Source organism: Lycium barbarum, chromosome 1 (assembly GCF_019175385.1).
Source record: "Lycium barbarum isolate Lr01 chromosome 1, ASM1917538v2, whole genome shotgun sequence".
In the NCBI taxonomy this organism is placed as follows: Eukaryota; Viridiplantae; Streptophyta; class Magnoliopsida; order Solanales; family Solanaceae; genus Lycium; species Lycium barbarum.
This window is the reverse complement of record NC_083337.1, coordinates 154,855,447-154,876,842: the sequence shown is the minus strand read 5'-3', so window position 1 is coordinate 154,876,842 and position 21,396 is coordinate 154,855,447. Positions and strand designations below refer to the sequence as shown.

Below are 21,396 nucleotides of genomic sequence, written 5' to 3'. Positions count from 1 at the left end.
CCAGTATTAAAAAAAAAATGGAACCCACCACATCCAAACTCAGTGGAAAAAAAAATGAACCCCATATTAACAAAATCAAGCAATATTGAAAAAAAAAAAAGTGAATCCCATATTTAAAAAACAAACAATGTTAAAAAAAAAAAACGTGAGCCCCATATTAAACACCATGCGTATTCGTAGCAAACACTAATATAATAAAGTTTTAAATACGGAGCACAAACTACAATGTTATATTAATCGTGTTTTGAACATAGTATCCCATATTGACAAAATCAAGTTGTTATGTTCATTAAATATACTTAAAATATTTATATTTTAAAATTAGATAGAATTTAATATAAAAGATAACATGACAAGTAAAATGAGCTAAACCGAGAATATTTACTTAAAAAATTAAAAAATAGTATTTCTTCGTTTAGATAGAAAATCAATTTCTACAACAAGTCTTCTCTTTTAAAAAATATTAATAAATTTGCCGATTTTGTATTCGTAGCAAACATTAATATAATAAAATTTTAGATACGGAGCACAAACTACAATGTTATATTAATCATATTTTAAACATAACATATACTATATATATATATATATATATATATATATATATATATATATATATATATATATATATATAATCAATATTCAAAGACAACTATATACACATAGATGCACTGTAATCTAAAGTGCTCACGGCACACAAGCGGTCTAGTAAATTTAGAAACTTTGCATTGGAGTGAAACGGACCATGTACAAATATAAAAAAAAGGTTTCCAAAATTATTTAACGGTCAAGATAAACACAAGTCAAGAGTTCCAATCTACACGCCGTTAACGTTAAAATCTTTCAAGCCAAAAAAAACAAGAAAAATAAGAAGAAAGACGGTGACGGTGGACGCTGAAAGTTCCCCGTTCCTGCAGATCGACCTCTTTCTTTCACACACCCCCCCCCCCCCCCTTCCAATTCTTTCTTTCTTTTATCTCCGCTTCCCAAACGTGGTCAAATCAAATCATTTACACAAGGTCCAATTTTAAAAAAATTTACACAACACCTTTTTTACGTCACGTTGCCAGGTTTCAATGCAACTATCTAAATCGGCAATTATTGAATGATTGGATCCGATTGAAACCTTTCTTAGATACAATTTTTTGTTCGTAAATATTTTTGTCCTTTGTTTATTGAAATTGAAATTGCTAGGATTGTTGACAATGTGTGATTAATATTTGATAGGATGAAGGAGCTTGCTATGTGATTTGAGGTTTGGATCGAGTGAGTCAAGAAAATGGCGTGGTTTAGTCGGGGACTTGATTTAGGGAACTTGGATCTTGCCGGTGCGGTGAATAAGCTGAGTGAGAGTGTTAAAAACATCGAAAAGAATTTCGACACTGCACTTGGTCTTGAAGAGACTTCTGGTTCTACTAGTACCAATGAAGGTATCATTTCGATCATTATTATTATACTTTTCATATTTTTAGCTAATACGCGCTTATGTTGGTCTAAACTTCCCTGAATACATCAAAATGAATCAACCAATGATGCCTCTATGGCTCTATCCTAAAAAAAAAAAAAAAAAACAGCCCGGTGCACTAAGCTCCCGCTATGCGCGGTGTCCGGGGAAGGGCCGGATCACAAGGGTCTATTGTACGCACCCTTACCTTGCATTTCTGCAAGAGGCTGTTTCCACGGCTCGAACCCGTGACCTCCTGGTCACATGGCAGCAACTTTACCAGTTACGCCAAGGCTATCCTAAACATAATTGGATTTCAGCTTGACAAATGTAATGTTTATTCCACACTTATCAGTGTACTAATATAAAGTCCTTAACCAGATTAAAAAGAGTCTTGGGGAACACCTGGTGCTATTGTAAGTGTAACCCCAAGTAGATCATAGATTTTGCAAAGAATTTCATAGTACTGATAGCCTCTATATGCACGATATTGCCTGTGTGTTTGTGAATCAGGGGTCTTAAACTCCTGATAAATGCTACAGCATACAGACACTGATTTATGAATGAAGGCACTCTAAGTTCCTTTGAAGTCGGGGGCATAAGATTTTAAATTGGTTTAGAAAACTGGGTTAATGTGTTTGGAAGAGTACTTTTGGAAAATTTGTGTGTTTGGATAAGGCTTTGTTCTCTAGGTTGTGTATGAATAAGGTCGTTTATTAAAATCGACTGGTTACGTTAGATTGTTTTGAGGAATCAAATGTATGCTTTTGCAAAACTGAGTTTGAGTTGGTTTTGTTTCGGGAAAATGGAAACAATTTGGTTTTGCGAAAACTGGTTAGTTTGCGTAATTAAGTTATTAGAAATGATATCCGAAAACATTTTTGCCAGACTGAATTAGAATATATTGGAGTACATTTTTTGACACAGATCTTTCTAAATGCTTTATGAAAGTTTAAACAGTTGGGAGTTTGCTTTCTCAACCAAATGTTGGACTTTGAGAGTAATCTATGGAAGAACCAATTGCATCTGCGTATATAAAATATAGATTCCTGATTTTTTGGTTCCTCTTTCTTAATTTTCTTTTTGAGTGAGATATTAGTTGCCTTTGCATGGTTTCAGTTCAATTCATTTCTTCACGGATAACATATCTCGGAGTACATGCGGCAAATCTAGTTATCAAACTTCAACTCAACTAGAACTGACATAATAGCTTTCTGTTCATTTTGGTAGCTATTACTGATGTTGTAGTTTGGTTAAAGCTGCACTGAATCTGTAAGGTTTTGCTTCTGCTGGCCTAGTTCTAAGCAATCAACCTCAGTGTCCTCAATAGCTCACATTTTAGTTTTGCATCATCGCATAAGCTCTGCAACATTCATTTCTAGTGGAAAAAATTAGTAAAAGAGCAGTTATCAGTACTTGGGGTTGGGCATAAGCTCTGATGAGAGAGTAACACCGTCATGTTAGAGTGGGTTTGGGCTGCAACCCTAGATCTTGGATGGCAAGACTAAGATAAAAGGTACTTACAGGCCTCTCAGGGCTCCAACATCAAGAAATTCGGAGATGAGTGAATGAGAGAATATGAGAGTATCAGATCCACTTGATAAAAAATAAAAATAAATGAGAGTATCAGATCCATTGGGTGTGTCCGTCAATGATTAAGTGGTGGCCACATGAAATCTCAATACTGTATTGATGATTGAATTGAACTCCACAGTTTAGAAATAGTGAATGGCCTTAAAAGGTTGTGACTAACCTATTAATTACAGAAAGAAAATTTGGAAGACATTGGTTATCACATAGACAAGCTTTTGCATGGCGGAGAGCTTTGGAATAGAGTGACACTTTGTATCTTTGAAGTTAGAAGGTTCCTAATATAGGTACGACATAAACTGATGGCAGATGTTTGTTACTTACACACTCAGACACTTGCATGTTGTATTAAGCAAATGTCATCCGGAAATATAAGCAAATGTTGTATTTATTTGCTGCTTGTCTTACCAGTATATTACATTGTTGCATTTCTTAGGAAAAGTCAAATTTCAGGGCTGACTGATTTATTAATGCCTCCCTTTCTCTCTTCCTTATAAAAAAATAAAATAAAAATGCTGTGATGGCATGGCAGCTTCAGGTTTATGGCCTTCAACTACAGATAGGAAGGCCTTATTTGATCCTGTTATGTCTTTTATGGGACAAAAAAGTGAGGAGACTGCTGAAGAATCTATAGAGAAAGTTGAGTCATCAAAGCCCACCTTGCCCGCAGGGGAAGTAGTTGAAGATTCAGCTGAATCTTCAACTCAACATGATGTGGTTCCTAAAGAATCAAAGGAAGAAAACAAGGACGTTAATGAAGGAACTAAAACGGCTGAAGAATCAATTGAAGAAGCACAAAATGTTGATGAGAAATCAAACCAAATGATATCTGCTGAAGAAGAAAATAAGGAAGCAAGAGCTGATGATGTCAAACTAGACTCTGCTGTAGAAACGAAAGTTGAGAGGGAGGAGCAAAGAAGTGTTTCCGGAACAGATGAAAGAAAAGCTGAAATTAATTCACTGGCTGAAGCATCGAAGGTCAATATAGAGCATGATCAGGAAACATCTCCAGAAATCCTCCAAAAGAATGTTCCAGAGGAAGAGTCATCTGAAAACCTGCAGTTGGTTTCTTCCCAATCATCAATTGCTTTATCTCAAACTGAAGTTGGTATCCTGCTGCTTGCTGATTCACAGGAAAATACAGATAATGTCAGGGAACAGAAGAAAGAAGTAACTGAGGAATCTCTTCCTATTCAGTCACAGTATGCATCAAGTGACCCTGCAGACAGGCAACAGAAGAAAGAAGTAACTGAGGAATCTCTTCCTATTCAATCACAGTATGCATCAAGTGACCCTGCAGACAGGCAACAGAAGAAAGAAGTGACTGAGGAATCTCCTCCGGTTGAATCACAGGATGCATCAAGTGACCGAGCAGATAGTGCAAGACCTTCTGTTTCAGATTCTGTAACTGCCAGTGAAGGTGGAAGTTTTGAAGAGCATTCTAACAGGAGCTTTCTTGGTGACCAGCACTCAGATGAAGGTCTGAAGAGGGTATCTGATTCAGTTATGCCTGAAAATGAGCCGGTTAGTAGACCTGTTGAGGTTACCCAGCGAGTAAATGATCATGAGACTGACGTTAAAGAACGCTTGAGCTCGGGAAGCAACTCTTCAGATGTTACAGATTCAGTGGTTGAACTGGAGAAGCTGAAAAAGGAGATGAAAATGATGGAAACTGCATTACAAGGAGCTGCTAGACAAGCTCAGGTATGTACACGTGCTCTTTTAACTGAAATTTGCACACCTGGTGCTCCTCAGCATCAGCGGTAGCACAGGATAAAATGCTGAACCCAACAGGGCAATATCAAGGTTCTGAATCTACTTGAGAATATGAATTTTTGTGTTGTCTGCACTTGAAGTAAGCAAGTCCAATAATTCACGCTGTGTGACCTAATGATTAGCTGAATCCCACTCATCTTCAATTATTTCTCCCAACTTGTGAGGTCATGGATAAAATTTGCCTCAATGAGTTGAATTTTGATTAAAAGGTAGCTTCAGTTCAAAAAGTCTTGATTTCTGTAGCATTGACACATTTTCATTGACACATTATTCTCTTGCACTTGTCAAATATAATATAGTTTCCCATCTTGAGGTCCCAAATGTCTGAAAACATGGATATTTTTTCCATAGTTCGTGGGTCCTTATAAAGTTGTGTAGCTTCATACATTTAATTGCAATTATCTCTTTCTTATTATGCAGGAGGATTATTCCAAAGCCAATTAATATATTTTATGTTTTGGGGTGATTGGGACTTGTGTGCTTAACTTCTTAATAACCAAACTTACTGTTATGCCACATACTTGAAAAAGGAATTCAGTTGGTGTGTTAGACCTGATTCTTAGTTCTTGTTTATAAAATAAACATTCAACGAGCTGACATGTCACTGTTTTTCCTCAGGCAAAAGCTGATGAAATTGCGAAGTTGATGAATGAGAACGAGCAATTGAAGGCTGTTACTGAGGATCTGAGAGTAAGTTCCCATCATTTTAAAGTGCTTCTGTTGCTTAGTGTCACTTGACTCACATCATTGATGATTTGATTAAACTGCTCTCACATCAATATGCGCTGCATTTTCTCTTAGACAAATGCTAGCTTCTCTCCTGTTTGTCAGATGACTTGTGCTTTGTATGCTATGTCATTCTCTCAGAATTACTAGTTTCCTGTAATTTGGGCGACAATCATCCCTGTCAAGCAATTATTCTGTCGTTAATTTTGTTTCTCCTTTAGTATTAACATCATATGTGTAATTGGGTCTGTAATTGCTTCTGGGATCAGCATACCACGTGCCAATGCATGTGTGTTTTCTAATGGATACATCATACATGGTTATAATGGATCCAAACTTCAATTAGTTCTTTTGTTAATTTTTTTTTGAACTGATGAGTTTCAATGCAGTTTTTAATTTTTTTTTTTCTAATATCCCATCCCTGCAGCTTTCCTCTTATGTGTACTTAGGTTCATCTTTAAGCCCTCAAAATTCCCTTCTATGGGAAACTTCACCCCACTCCCAATTTTATATCTCTCTGCTTACACACACTAATTTCTACAGAGGAAGTCCAATGATGCAGAAGTTGAATCTCTGCGAGAAGAGTACCATCAGAAAGTTTCTGCTCTTGAGAGAAAGGTGTGTTGACAGGAATGTTTCAGCTTGCTTTATGACTTGATCATCAGCCTTTTCACATCGCAGCAGTAATATGAATTTTTGAAAGACAGTTTGTTTGAGCTTTCATCTTGTTGCATACTTTAGCTACTTCATTTAGGCATCACTAAATTGCTCTGCTTCATCTTTTATGCCTTTAACTTTTTCATATTTTATGCTTGCGGATTCTGTATACTGCGTGTGTGGTCCTTAGACTCTTAATTTTTAAATGGTTATAGTAAACTCTAAGGATACATGACTGTCTTGCTGACGGATGAAGAAGTGAAGACAATTGTGCCTGTAATGGGTCGAATCCCTTTAATGCCATTCAATAAGACCTTATTAACTACATATATGAATTGGGGCGAGGAGCTTGGACCCTCGAGAATCCGCATACTGCCACGGGAGAGCATTCTTTGGTGACACTTCTTGCTTTTATTAAAAAAATAAAAAATAAAAAATAAAAGTAGAAGCAGCTTATTTATGCTGCACAGAGATGATATTGGGAGAATAAGATATAGATTTTGTTGGCTGGTAATATTCCATCCTTTCAAGTTAATTGATAATTTTGAAGAAACTGCCCCACCCTTTCCGAGTATATATTTACTGCTGAAACCTCATATCTACTTTCTAGAATTGCAGTTCCCCAGTTTTTTTTTCTTCAAGCAAATCCTCCTTTCCCATCAAGTTTAATCTTTGTCCGTGGCATGCTTGATGGCATCATTGTTATTTGTTCCATTAATAAAACTAGAGGGCTGATTAGCATTTCTGTTTGTTATTAAAAGGGGAACATGGAATGCGTCCTAACATTTTTGTTAAATGTGGTACTAATGATATTTTGTTTGACATTCAATTATTTCAGGTTTATGCTCTCACCAAAGAAAGGGATACACTTCGCAGGGAACAGAATAAGAAAAGTGATGCTGCAGCTCTTCTCAAAGAGAAGGATGAGATAATTAATCAAGTAATGGCTGAAGGTGTGACAAAGTCAAGACTCTCTCTCTAAAAGTGGTTTTGATACATTGCACTATCATTTTGCCTTTGTTTCACATGAAGCTTTCCTACTAAATGTGGCATATAAGACAATTATACAGTTAAGAACAAGGTAAATTTACATTAATCTTTAGGTGGTATCTTTGTTTTTAACTAAACTAAAGCTTAGATACCATGCTTATGCTAGAGCGTGGATCATACTTGCCGAATAACCAAAACAAGGGGTGGGTCATACTTGCGGTAAATATGTATGTAGGGTCTAACAAAGATTTGAAACAGGAAGAAGGCTCAATGGTGATGCTTTAAGAAGTTGATGCAGTATGTTAGGCTCAGAGGGATTCTATCTGTTCTTCAACTTTATTTCATTAGGAAAATTAAAATTCAAGATTGGTCGAAATGGCGAAATGGCTGTTTGGGTGTAGTCTGATGATCGGGAAATCTAGGTACTCATGTCCTAACTATGAGTTCCCTGGAAGAACTCTGAAGTTTGTGCATGCTGGAAGTTACATCATATTTGGACTTTTGTGAGAAACTTTCTATTATTTTGTGCTGCCGTGGCTGAACCTTTGGCTAGAGTCTCTCTCTCTCTTTTTTTGATTGGTTGCCTTTGGCTTGAGTTTCCTTCTTACAGTTTAGTCCCTGGGTAACACGTGTATCAGATTATTTTGAGAAATATCTTGATTCCTTTAAAGTTTGTATAAGCCCTATATTCAATGAGATATATAGGTCTAAAACGTATTGTTTATTCCAGGTGAGCAGCTTTCGAAAAAGCAAGCAGCCCAAGAAGCTCAGATGAGGAAGTTAAGGGCACAGGTGTGGAATCAGGCATACTCATTATTTCATTTAAGAAATCATATTTATAAGTTTTAACAAATCTTCCATTTGTTCTGAAAGTTAGATCAGAGAGCTTGAAGAAGAGAAGAAAGGATTGCATACCAGGCTTGAGGTCAGTCATTTATATTTGCTGTACTGACCTGATTGTAGACATTGTGAGGGTTGTCTGAATTTTTTGTTGTCAAATAACAAGAGGTATCTGGACTTCTTTCAGCTCTCCTATTGTGGCTAATGTGTTCTTTATGTTGAAATGTTGAATTCCTTGTTTTCATTTTCACAAAATGTTTTCTCAGAGTTTTCAGCTAAGTTATTCTTAGTTTTAACATGCCTACTATACTAATCTGAGAGTCGAAATAGTTTTTAAAACTAACCCTAGCTGCAGCTGTAGTTCATTTGGAAAGGGGAGAAGTGTTCAAGATCTGTTTGGTATGAAGGAAGATATTTGGGAAGATGAGTCACTTTTTTTGGGGTTCTGTTGCCGAAAAATATTATCCACCAAAAGGAGGGGGAAGGGGGAAAATGTTTTCCCTTACATATGTATGGATGTTATTTTCCCCCACAGTTATCACAACTTCTCACTTCATAGCATTGTTCTGACCAAAACTAAGACATTATTACAGATCTTTATACCAAAAAAAATTCATCAACATACTATCAGATTTGCTACCATTATTCTCAACTCTTTGATACGTGTTTTCTTATAGAAACTATTTTCTACGCACTGATCAACCACTGGGAAACATTTTTTCATAAAGATATCTTTCAGAAAATGACTTTATCTACATCGTACCAAACACATTCAATATTTTCTGATAGTTCTGCTTGGGTAGCAGTAACTTGAGTACTTTCAGAAGATTCTCTTTTCACCTGGTCGTTGTTTTAAGTGAGGTAGCCTTTCATTTTAGAAGATGCCTTTTTGCTAACCACTTGAGTAGAATCACGCAAGGTGAGTATCTTACAGAGCAGGCAGGACACGACTTTTGAAGGAACACCCTTAAAGAAATTTGGATTACTTGTTACTTTACTTCAATGTTCCTCATTGGGTTGTTGAGCTGTTAAAGGAAATTTAGAGCTGTTCTGAGATCATTCTTAAAGTCTTGTCACTTAACAAGTGTTCAGCTGAGGGTTGATTGCTTTAAATTTTTTATTTTTTTATTTTATGTTGGGATCATGGTAGAAGTTGTGATTTCAAGCTACATGCTTTTGCCTTTCCTAGGTTGAAGAGAACAAAGTAGAGAGTATAAAGCGGGATAAGGCAGCAACAGAAAAGTTGCTTCATGAAACAGTAGAAAAACATCAAGCAGAGCTTGCAACTCAAAAAGAATACTATACTAATGCTTTAAATGCTGCAAGAGAAGCAGAAGCTTTAGCTGAGGCACGGGCTAACAATGAAGCTAGAACTCAACTAGAGGGCCGTCTGAGAGAGGCTGAAGACCGTGAAGCCATGCTTGTTCAGGCACTTGAAGAATTAAGGCAAACACTTAGCAGAACGGAGCAGCAGGTTTATATCCTTGACTAGAGTCCTATCGGGGTTCGTCCATCTAATTCCCCGGGGCCTAACATTTTTTTCACATGCAGGCAGTTTTTAAGGAAGATATGCTGCGCAGAGACATTGAGGATCTCCAAAAAAGATACCAAGTATAACTGCTTTCTTTTTTGCAACTTTTTCTGCTTGACTATAACTGCTTTCTTTTTTGCAACTTTTTCTGCTTCACTACTTAATTATGTTTCCTTTACATATACTTGTCCTTCTGTGTTTAGGCCAGTGAACGTCGATGTGAGGAGCTGATAACACAAGTTCCCGAATCTACTAGACCTCTTCTCAGGCAGATAGAAGCCATGCAGGTCCTACTGCAGCTGAGATGTTATTTTCATATCCTATAAAAGGTCAGGGTATGTGGACCGCCTTTTTAATGTGTATGTTTTATGCCTCTTCATTGATTACAGGAAACAAACGCCAGAAAGGCTGAAGCTTGGGCTGCTGTTGAGAGAACTTTGAATTCACGTCTTCAGGTTTTAAGAAAAACATATAGAAACTTTATTTATAGTTGAAACTCGAAGCGATTCTTAACATTACGCTGCAGGAAGCCGAGGCAAAAGCTGCAACTTCAGAGGAAAAGGAGCGATCTATTAATGAACGCCTTTCTCAAACCCTGTCTCGAATCAATGTTCTTGAGGCTCAGGTTCTTTTACCTATTGCTTTGAAGCTGCTTTCATAGAGCCTCTTCCCAGGCATTTGCTTACAAATGAAGTATTGCAGATATCTTGTCTTAGAGCTGAGCAGACACAGCTAACAAGGTCCCTTGACAAAGAGAGACAGAGGGCCGGAGAGAACAGGCAAGAATATCTTGCTCTAAAGGAGGAAGCTGAGACTAATGAAGGTCGTGTGAATCAGCTTGAAGAAGAAATTAAAGAACTGAGAAGGAAACACAAGCAGGAATTACAAGAAGCATTAACTCACCAGGAACTCCTGCGGCAGGTAACCATATTATGTTTTACTTTCCTATTAATTAGCTGTGTCAATACCTTTTTGCATCTATGATGCTTGTGGTTTTACATGCAGTATAATGTAAATATGATCAAGATGCTTCAATAGAAGAATATGCAAATCTCCTTTTGTTGATTTACTCGTTTTTTTTATAAATCAGCTAATGGTTGGCCTTCTTGACTTCTGGATTAGTTTATTCTTTTTTATGTTTTCAGATCTGCTGAATGGTCTTTTAGCATGTCAGTGGCAGTAAAGTTCCTGTCACTTGTGGTTTGCCACTACAATTGTCATTGTTCCCCTTTAATCTTGTCTTCCATAGCATCAAAATAAAGACAGATAAGGAAAATTCTTCTTATATAAGCAAGGACATAAGTTTAGTAATTGTATCACTTAGTGAGGCCCGTTTAATTACCAAGAGTCAGAGCTGCAGATGAAGCTATTCATCCATGTACGGTAACTCTTTATATGATTTGACTCTATTGTTCTCCTACGCTGAAGTCTGTGCTTCTTAACCTTGATGGTGAAGGAAGAGAAATGTTATGTAGGATGGCAGTAGAAGAACCTTTATCACATATGTATTGGTGAAATCTATTTAGACTGGATTAATACCTGGAGACAACATAGGATTGCTTGCAACTTTGGTATTGATACTTTAATTTTATTAATGAAAAGTGCATGTCTGAGACAGCTGTCACCAAATGTTTTACAGGAGTTGGAGCGGGAGAAAGCTGCTCGTTTGGATCAAGAAAGGGCAGCTCGTACTACTAATTTTGTGCCTGATCAAAGCCCAATAACGAGGCAGAAATCTGGGATAGAAAATGGTAGTTAGTACGAAAATATAGTTTTTAATGTGATGCTCCATATATTTATGTTTTCCGATGTTTAACAATCAACTAGCTGCAGGAAGTTTGACACGCAGACTTTCAAGTGCTAGCAGCTTGAGTAGTATGGAAGAAAGCTATTTTCTGCAAGCATCTTTGGACTCGTCTGACAATTTATCTGAGCGTAGAAATGCATTTGATGGTAACATGAGTCCATACTTTATGAAGAGCATGACACCTGCCCTTCGCCAGAAGGAAGGGGAACTTGCGTCCTATATGTCTCGACTGGTATGGATCCTCCGACTGATTCTTTTAATCGCATATTATCTGAACTCATGCTATAATTTTGAAGTTTTAGAAGACCTCTTTTCACTGTGTGTTGTTAAGTTGAAAGGAAAAATAGTCTTGCATGAAAACATAGAACTGAAAGCTTTAGAAGACCTCTTTTCGCTGTGTGTTGTTAAGTTTATTCACTAGTAGCTATAATATTATTAATGAACCATAGGAGCTAAAGTTTTCAGTTCTATGTTTTCATGCAAGACTATTTTTCCTTTCAACTAGTTTTTTTTCCATTTGGCCTTCTAGTTCTGACTTATTGATTCTTCCAGGCATCTATGGAAGCCATCCGTGACTCCCTTGCGGAGGAGTTGGTTAAAATGACTGCAGAGGTCAACTCTTTTTTCCAGATCTCTAACTTCTTTTTCCTTTTTTCTTAGAGCTTTCCCTCAGTGCTGTCTCTTGCTTTTTCTTTTTTGATAAGGTAATCATTAGAAATAGTCTTTTGTATTTGTTTAGTGTGAAAAGCTACGTTCAGAAGCTTCCATGCTGCCTGGCATCCGAGCAGAGCTAGATGCACTTAGGAGGAGACACTCGGCAGCTCTTGAATTGATGGGTGAACGTGATGAGGAGGTACAAACTAATTTTTTCTATATGGTTCATGATTTTTTTATGCCACTATTATGTTTCTTGATGATCTCAAATTTGGCTTTATAAAGGGAAATCTCACAAAATGTTATGTGATATAAATCACTTGTATAAACTGTATGAATCACCTCAACAATAGTGAGTCGTACATTTTAGACGAGTAATTTGTGCACATTCACCTTTCAACATTTTTTTAAACAATTAGTTCCCTTGTTTCTTTTTGAAAGGTCTGGTTCCATTTTTAGTTACTTCTTTTATTTTGGATCTGTGCAAATTGCCACCTAAAATATGACTTATGGTGAAAAGAAAAGAGTTATACTTCTCCTACCTTTGCCTTTAAAGTCTGCTCTACTAGAGGTCTCATTTTGCTCTGGTTCCCAGGCTTACCACTGGGTAGGTTAAGAGCCAGTTGATATAGGATGTTGTCGTCCTTTTCTGTAATCTTTTTCTGTTCTGTTCTTTTCGTTGCATATGTGAGTATTTTCCTGTATATTAAAGGTGTTAGTCTTTTAGATTTATATTTAAATTATACCTTATACCTTATAAAAAATATGTATATTAAATTAAATGTCGATTCTGCAAGTTATTTCAAGTGCATATTAGTGCGAAAACACTTGGGCTTTAAACAATTACCTGATTTCCTTAATTTGGCATTGTAGAGATGAGTAATTTTACCTGTTTGTTAGGGACAGTTCTCCATGTCTGGAGATCATTCTTGCTTCATTCCTTTAAAGGATCTTCAATCTAGTTAGATGTCGGCTATTTCAGTTTCTTCATTCTTTGTGAAATTATTGTATCTTCTGCACCACATTGTAAAAGAATAGGTTACATCTTTCTTTTTCACTCATTTTTTTTTATAAAATACCTTTTTGCACCACTAAACTGCTTGAAATGCTGAAGTGCCCCTTTTCCTCCAGAATAGCACAATCCGCTCGTAGCAGCTGCTGCCATATATGCTATTTTTACTGTATTATCATTGAAAATGTGCCTCATACATTCTCCAGGTGTTATATACTCTAGAAGTTCCTTGTTCTACTCCCCTAATATCTCTGCCTTTTCGCTCTTTCTCTATTTGTTGATACATATTCCTCCTCCTCTAGCTAAGCGCAGCCCTCCATGTACAAACCAGCACACTTTAGACAGTGATGCAAATTCTTTAAACAATGGAAGTATGATACAGATTATGGGCTTGGCTGATGTAGGCTTGATCATCTAAAGTTCGGTTAATTGAATCATAATTTCTAGTTGTTCAATGTTATCCCATCATACTTGAATTTGACAAGACTATGCAGTAGCTATTTGGTTTTACTGCCACGTGCAGCTGTCCAAAGGGAGATTAGTCATCACGCAGGGATGTAACTGGTCAAGTACCCCTTATGTTTGGTGTATTTATAGATAAAATGTCCATTTGAAATCTAATCTATGTTCACAATGAAGTGTCTATCTTTATGCATAATGCTCTTTGAATATTTTATTCACTGGACTTGTACTTGTGATAGTTGGAAGAACTTCGTGCCGATATTATTGACATGAAGGAGATGTACAGAGAGCAAGTAAATATGCTCGTGAATAAGGTATAGCGTTGCTCAATTGCTTCGTTCAATCCTTTCCTTTGCGTACTGTAAATTCACGTTTTACTCCCTACATTCTTGCAGATCCAGGTGCTTAGCTCATCACTGAGTGCCACCTGACCGAGCTGATCGGTTGCTATGTGGTTTTTCTGTTCTGTTCATCATGGAGGTTGCTGCAGTGTATGTGATGTATCACATTAATTTTGGGCACGATAATTCTTATGTCACCAGTTTGTTATAAATCTATAGAGGAACCACCTTTTACAGGTTTTCTGTTGTAACTTTAAGAGTGAATTGTTGTATAGCATATTCTTTTAACAGTGGCGTATTGGCTTTATTAAGCTTGATAAACTGTTCTCAATTATTCCCAAGTTCAAGAAAGGGGACTTGACACTTTAAGTACCGCATTTGGGCAAAAATGGTTTGTCTACATCAACTTTAATCTAGGTAGGAATTTATGCACCTTGACTAACGAAGGTCTAATTTTCAGATTGAATTTGAATCTGAAAAGAAAAAAGATATGCTGTGTTCCACATTTCACGGCGATGTTTTGCTATCCGTGTCTCTGTATGAATCCAAGGAAGAGAATCTAAGAAGACGAGAAAATCAAGAAATGAACAGAAATCAAACAAGTTCCACTGTTGCACACCTAGAAGGGAATGCAATTTCTTTTTGTCTAGTTAGAATGGATTAGTCATATAAACCTACCCAATTAACAATTTATCACGAGTGACTGGGTTTTCTGGTCAGTGGTCATAGTCATATTGAAAAAGTGTTTGTCTTTAGTAAATGTTACCTAGAGCCCGTTTTGGATTGACTTATAAGTTGGCTTATAAGTTGTTTTCAGCTTTTTTGAGTGTTTGGCTGGCCAGCTTAAAGTCATTTTATGCTTAAAATAAGCTCAAAAAAATAATTGAACCCATTTGACTTAATTTATCTAAAGCAGCTTATAAGCTGAAAACAGCTTATAAGCCAAAAAAAATAAGTTGGACTACCCCAACTTATTTTTTTCAGCTTATAAGCTGCAAACAGCTTTAAGCTGTAAGCCAATCCAAACGGGCTCCTAATCTTTCGCTCTATAAGAGTACTAAGTGAAAGGAGATTGTTTAGACTACTTAATCAATAATTTAACATAACTGATCTGTTTTGCTTTTAGTTTTGGAATCATAATCATTGGGGGATTTCACTTTCCCTTTGGTTGTAAATTGTGTTAATGGGATGTAAAATTCTAAAGTCTATACAAAGGTAAGAAAAAGATGCTAGAGACATGAGAAATTTCTGAAACATATCTTTAACGGAATTCAAGAGAAAACCATACCATAAGTTGGGAGAACTAAGCACGTGAGGAAACAGATTGTCAGGGGCGAGATATTTTTATAAAAATAAAGTAAACCAAGCACGTTAATTTAATATTAAAGCCTAATATGTATCTTTAACGTGAGCACACATTAAAGCAGTTGTGATTTATTTACAAAGTTTTATGTAAGTGGTACAGGTTCTTTCTTTTCAGCTGAAAATGAAATAATATCAGTTAGATCCTTCCTTTTTTCTGAAGCAAAAGCTACACCTTTTGTTCAAATATATATTACACCGTCTATTCTAATTTAAGTGAGGCATTTTTCTGGTTAGTTTATTCTAAAAAGAATTATATTTTATTCTTTTATAATTAAAATAATTTGATTTTAAACTTTAAGACAACAACATCATTTCAGGTAATCCCACAAGTAAGGTCTTGGGAGGGTAGTGTACGCGAGTTCGGAACCAAAATGCCCAAAAAAAAATCATTTTGAACCAAAACACCCCAATAAAAAAAAAGTTATCAAAGTACCTTTAGCGCAGTAAAATACTGCGCTATAGCACTTCACGGAGACGGAGCCGTTAAGTGCTATACAAATGTTTCTCTCACCTATAACGCAGTAAAATACTGCGCTATAGGAGTCCGTCATTTTCCATAACATCACATTTTCACTCCTCTTTACATAGTTTGTCTTTTTTTACGTAGTTTAGCCGTATATTAATCATGCTTTGAGATTCTGAAACTTCAATATTTTATATAGAACTCTAGTTATATTTGTACAATTAATAAAATAGGCTCAACACATCAACAATACGCAATACTTTGGATTATCGTTTTAGTGGTTGAAAAAGTGCTCGAAGTCCTTTTTTATTTGAAGACTTGTAGTCATTAGCTTTAAGTTATTTATCTTTTAAGGTTTCGTCTTAGTTTTAAATTAATGCTTAACTTTATTTCGAATGTGTCGCGTTTTTTTTTATTATCAACTTAGGATGTGAAACTATAAACAATAATAAAGACTAAGATAATATTTATAAATATGCAAAAAATAGATAATATTTACGATAAATTGTACAACACTAATGTATATACACTATCGAGGATGGGTCCCACATGTAGTATGTCGGAGACTATCCCTAGGCTTAAGGCTCATACCATCCCCACCGCTCTCGCCATCGTCTCCATCGCCCTTTTTCCTCTTAATAACCGGGCGCTCCAAGTCATGATCATCTCCTCTTCCCCTAACCCTTGCGCCCTTAACTAGAATGTGCTTCTTCTTGGGATCTAGTCCCGCTGGCACGCTCAGAACCTCAGGCTAAGCTGGGTCTGGAAACTCGACCTCTTCCTCGTCGGGAGTCGCCACCGCAGGCGCCGAAGGATGAACCTGAAAAGTATATAAATATTAGTACCATTTCTTATTTATATTGAATACATTAACGTTATTTATTTAATCAAACTTGTGTGTCAACGGGCGCCTGAGTAGGCTCCTGAGATGGGTCTGTAGGCTCCTGAGATAGGTGTGGTGGTGAATATGAGGTAGTCTCCTGGACGAGATGTTGTTCGAAGTCCAAGTAAAGGTTATAAAAATTAAATAAATATTTACCTTATATTGAATAAAATTAGTTTTAAGTAAAAAACTTACATGCGCCTCGGTAGTCTCATGAGAAGACACCTCTACCTCGACAGGCTGATGAGAATGCTCCGGAATGGGCAGCTCCTGTGGACCCACTGGTGCCGAATCCTAAAATATGAAAAAAATGAAATAATAAGTAACATACATATTTAAAATAAGTACTTTAAATGATCAAATATGTATATTAAATATTGACCTTATATTGAATAAAACTAATTTTAATTAAAAGCTTACATGTGGCTCGACAGTCACATGGGAAGACATCGCTGGCTCGGCAGACCCATGAAAAAATGCCTGAGTGGGTGGCTCTGGTGGACCCGCTGGTGCCGAATCCTAAAATATAAAATATTACTAAATAATGAGTAACATATATATATTTAAAATAAATAATTTTAAAGGAACAAATAAGTATTTTAAATACTAACCGGGATCAAAAACTCATCGAAGTCAAGAATTCGGGCTCCCTCTAAATTCCTAACAGGCCGCTCATCAGCTAATGAAGCGCGTAACGCCGCCCAATCAACGTTATCACGCTCCTCCATGTATGCATTCTGGCTCGGCTGTGATGAAGATTCGGGTATCTCAGCAAGTAAGAGCGCCGGCGTAAACGTAGGTGAGTCCCCAGGTGAGCTACCACCGGCCTGGAACGGCTGCGGATGGACTAGACCGTGAACGCCCTCTGGAATGGGATCGGCCTCATCCGCCTCATCTACTAGATGGTGTCCTCCACCACCAGGTCCTCTAGTAGCAACGCCGCGTCCTCTACGCGCACGGCGTCCTCCGGTAGCACGACATCTTCTGCCAGCACGGCCTCCTCCTCTGGGAGCACCCGATGCTGCTTGATACTCAGGCTCCGCCATGCGCCTAATCTCGCCCGCCTGCCAGATACCATCCTCGGATATCCTAACCATCTCCGCGGCAAGCCCCGCAAGCCCAGGGTAAGGCATATGCTCTAACCCCAAGATGCGTAAACGTTGTACGACCACCAGCTGCATTTGTGTTTAACAGAAACAAAAAAGTTTATTTTTAAAACGTAACAATTAATGCAATTAAATAAATCTAAATACGATAAACTTACCAATGTCTCGTACTGCCCCGCGAGTGCTGAGTATCCTACATCTCTAGGGGGACGCAAAGCTGCGTTGCCGATCAATCGGCGTGTGATTTGATGATACCAGTGCATGTAATGCTCAATGGGAGTCAAATGGCCGACCACCTCTAAATTGCCCAACCTGTTCTCCCAACGGTGGAACTGGACATCTATAAAAGCCAAAAAATCATCATCAACGGCAGCCCGATCGTCCCGCTGGTAGTGTCAGAGCTCATGACGGATATCAGGGGGTATACTCTGTATGCCCAAACTGTCGTAAGACACGCTCGGGCATGTGATCCTCTACGATGTCCAGGTGTATCAATGAACACCGCGACCTCCAAACCCCCTGACCTGCCCTACATAAGGGGGGCAAACCATCTAATATAGCAGCATACGACATCCATATAAATAGCTGCATAACATATAAATACAAATCAGTGATCGCCAAGTAGAAAAGACGTTTAATTAAATTATTAATGTAAATTTAAATAGTTTTACCGCATCGTCCGTCATGTGATCAAGCTGGTCCCGGAATGGAAGAATATTGTGGTGCGTATCCACATCCCGGTCAAAACCCGTTGTCCACCTCCTCGCATAAGACATGTCAATCTCGAGGTGATGCCTAGGTACAGGCTGAAAAGGCAGCATCCTCTCCCACGCCCATAACTGTAAGCGATATTAGAAAATACGATTTTTTAGTCATCCTTTCAAGAGGTTTGTTGACATTAAAGGAACGCACACTTAAAATATTACCCGGAGAAGAGCAAAAAATCCACACACATCTCTGACAGCACCAATAGACGCTCGACACAGGCATCTGTAAAGATACGCCAAAACAGTTGTAATCTCCCAAGCGGTCCAGATGCTCCAAGAAAATCAAATAACGTAAACTGAAAAAGGCACCCGATGAGTTCGGGAACAAGATGCCCCCGAATATAATAAGCAGGTACAAACGGGCATGACGATCAACATCGTCCTGCAGAGTGTCGTCCACAACCGGATCCAGACCCTCCAAATAAGTGCAGAGTGCACTAAGCTGAACCCGATATCTGGGCCGCGGCATCAGGCACGAAGTGGGTGAGCCTAGTCAACTCTGTCACCCACGTCTGACCAGGAGGAGGCTCATACCGAGTGTATAGTGGCTCTCCATCTACCCGCAATCCAAAGAGCACACATCCTGAAGTGTAATCGCGGCCTCACCGGTGCGAAGATGGAAGGTACGTGTCTCTGGCCTCCACCGCTCAACCATGGCCGTGATGAGCGCCCAATCATGCTGTACCCGACCAACGGACACGCAACGGTAGATGCCGCCTCGAAACAATATCTCCAACACGCGAGGGTGTGGGTGGTGCTCGCGTAAAAGAGCCCACGCTCTCTGCAGCCTACGGGGACGGAGCCTAGTAGATATCCCTATAGTACCGGCCCATAATAACTCTGACCTATGATTGTCTTGCAAAGATAATGCTGATCTATCAGTGGGCCCCGAGTGAGCATCGGGTGCCGGGGGAACATCGGGCCCAGGGGGAACATTCGGATCCATGAAAGAGTCCGGTCTGTACAAACTAAATTAGTCATTATTCTTGAAATGAAAGATAAATTATATTAACTAATTAATAATTTGTAGGGAATATGTGAATTATGTAGTATTATATCTTGTGAATAATTAACATGAGATATGCAGTAAATTTAATATGTGATAGTAAGGACACATATGTGATGGCAAAGATTTTTAAGTTAATTACTTTTGAATTATGTGATGGCAAAGACTTGTTAAGTTAATTAGTTTGGGAATCGAAATTCAGCAGTAATATTTGTTTGGAACCCTATTTTGAATATGTGATATATTTTTAGTTGACCAAATAGCCAACACAACTACGATAAAATTAAACTAAAAGAGTATATTCGTCGACCACATATACAAACTTTACATTTTTTTTCGTTAGATTATGTATTTATGAAAAGAAGAACTTTAACTATTCTTTTTAAGATAATCTTTTTTTATTTAACATATATATTCACGCTTTTAAAATTATATAGATTAATATTTGATAATCATTTACAACTTGTTTGGATGGTTGTTACCTATTGTATTATATTATGTTGTTAGTTTAAATAAAATGTTTGCTTTGATTGCTACTTTAATTTTATTGTTATGTAACGACGAAAGGTCCTATTTTATGTAACCACTGATTTGGTCCTATACAATACAACACAATACGATAAATGTCAAAACAATACATAACAATCATCCAAACAAAGTGTTAACAACATAATAATTCATTACCAATCAACTTTTTCAATTCATAAACAATATTTAACAAATAATCAATTAACAAAATAATAATTCATTTACAATTCATAAATAATTAAAAAATTAACAACTCATAAACATATAACAAATTAACAATTCATAAAAATTTAACAAATTAACAATTCATAAATATTTAACAAATAATGAATTAAAAAAAAACAAAGGAATAGTGGCAAAAGCCACTGCCCAGCTCGATCAAACACACAAAAAAAAAAAAGCGAAATTTGATTTTTTTTTTAAATTAACGACGATTAAATGTTAAACATGCATGCAATATAATGTATATAATAAAATAATAACAAAAGTTCATAGTAGAAAACCTTAATCGAAGATTTTTTGTAGAGTTATTTTAATCGAGTTGTACGCCGCTTTTTCCCAAAATTCGAACTTAGAATCTTGCTCTTTGACTTGAATATACCGAGAATCTAAACTTTCCGGACGAAATTTAATAGAAAACAACGTTTTTTTGGATGTGGGGACCACCTTGGCTCGCCTCCAATGGCGTTTTCAATTTTTTTTTTTGCCACTGGAGGGACCAGTGGTGGAACTCGATGGGGTTTTAGTGGGTGATATAGCGCAATATTTTACTGCGCTATAGGTGAGAGAAAAAGTCCTATAGCGCAGTATTTTACTGCGTTATAGGTGAGAGAAACATTTGTATAACACAGTAAAATATTGCGCTATAGCACTTAACGGCTCCGTCTCCGTGAAGTGCTATAGCGCAATTTTACTGCGCTAAAGGCACTTTGGTAACTTTTTTTTTGTTGGGATATTTTGGTTCAAAATGATTTTTTGGGGCATTTTGATTCCGGATCCGGTGTACGCAAACCTTAATCCTGCCTTAAAAGAATTTTAAGCTTTAATATTTTACATAAATATATATAGTTTATTTCAGTTCATAAATTTATGATATATTTTCTTTTTAATCTGTTAAAAAAATAATTTTTTATATATAATAAAAATAATATATAATCACATAAAAATATATAGCTCATTTTAGATTATAAATTTTTATTTTATCTCTTAAACCTCGTGTGCCGCAAATAAAATCACATAAAATGGGCTGAAAGGAGTATACTAGATTGAGAAGGATGATGTGTCAGAAGATGAGAGGACAAGACACAAAGCAGGAAAAAAAAAGTACAAAAGCAAACACATTGGGCCAGGCGTTCGTCTCAGAGCTCTCCTAGATTTGTAGAACCATTGCATACGCATATGCACTTGTTTGTCCTGTTTGCTTACTAGTGAAAATAACACGTTAGCAT

General features: G+C 37.0%; 1 protein-coding gene across 2 annotated transcripts; it reads left to right on the top strand.

Moving 5' to 3' along the window:
* The first annotated feature begins 779 nt into the window (after positions 1–779).
* LOC132645952 (golgin candidate 5) lies at positions 780–14,199 on the top strand. Of its 2 annotated transcripts, none has more exons than XM_060363227.1 (20): positions 780–1,019; positions 1,228–1,430; positions 3,567–4,738; positions 5,429–5,500; positions 6,080–6,154; positions 7,032–7,146; positions 7,914–7,975; positions 8,061–8,108; positions 9,213–9,497; positions 9,575–9,634; positions 9,758–9,841; positions 9,944–10,009; positions 10,081–10,179; positions 10,257–10,475; positions 11,194–11,305; positions 11,382–11,593; positions 11,914–11,973; positions 12,101–12,214; positions 13,729–13,803; positions 13,885–14,199. In XM_060363227.1, exons 2-20 carry the CDS (start codon positions 1,280–1,282, stop codon positions 13,918–13,920), a joined length of 3,117 nt encoding a protein of 1,038 aa, XP_060219210.1. In that variant the 5' UTR covers positions 780–1,019; positions 1,228–1,279; the 3' UTR covers positions 13,921–14,199. The 2 variants fall into 2 exon arrangements, with proteins under 2 accessions (XP_060219210.1, XP_060219221.1); XM_060363238.1 differs by having other exon boundaries at positions 781–1,019; positions 11,388–11,593.
* Positions 14,200–21,396: the final 7,197 nt, after the last annotated feature.

What these genes read in the sequence shown, in the direction of transcription:
- LOC132645952 (XM_060363227.1), top strand. Translation starts at nt 1,280, where the DNA reads ATGGCGTGGTTTAGTCGGGGACTTGATTTAGGGAACTTGGATCTTGCC. An exon ending in TTCTACTAGTACCAATGAAG is followed by an intron (nt 1,431 to 3,566) that starts GTATCATTTCGA and finishes ATGGCATGGCAG; the next exon opens with CTTCAGGTTTATGGCCTTCA. An exon ending in GAAATCTGGGATAGAAAATG is followed by an intron (nt 11,306 to 11,381) that starts GTAGTTAGTACG and finishes ACAATCAACTAG; the next exon opens with CTGCAGGAAGTTTGACACGC.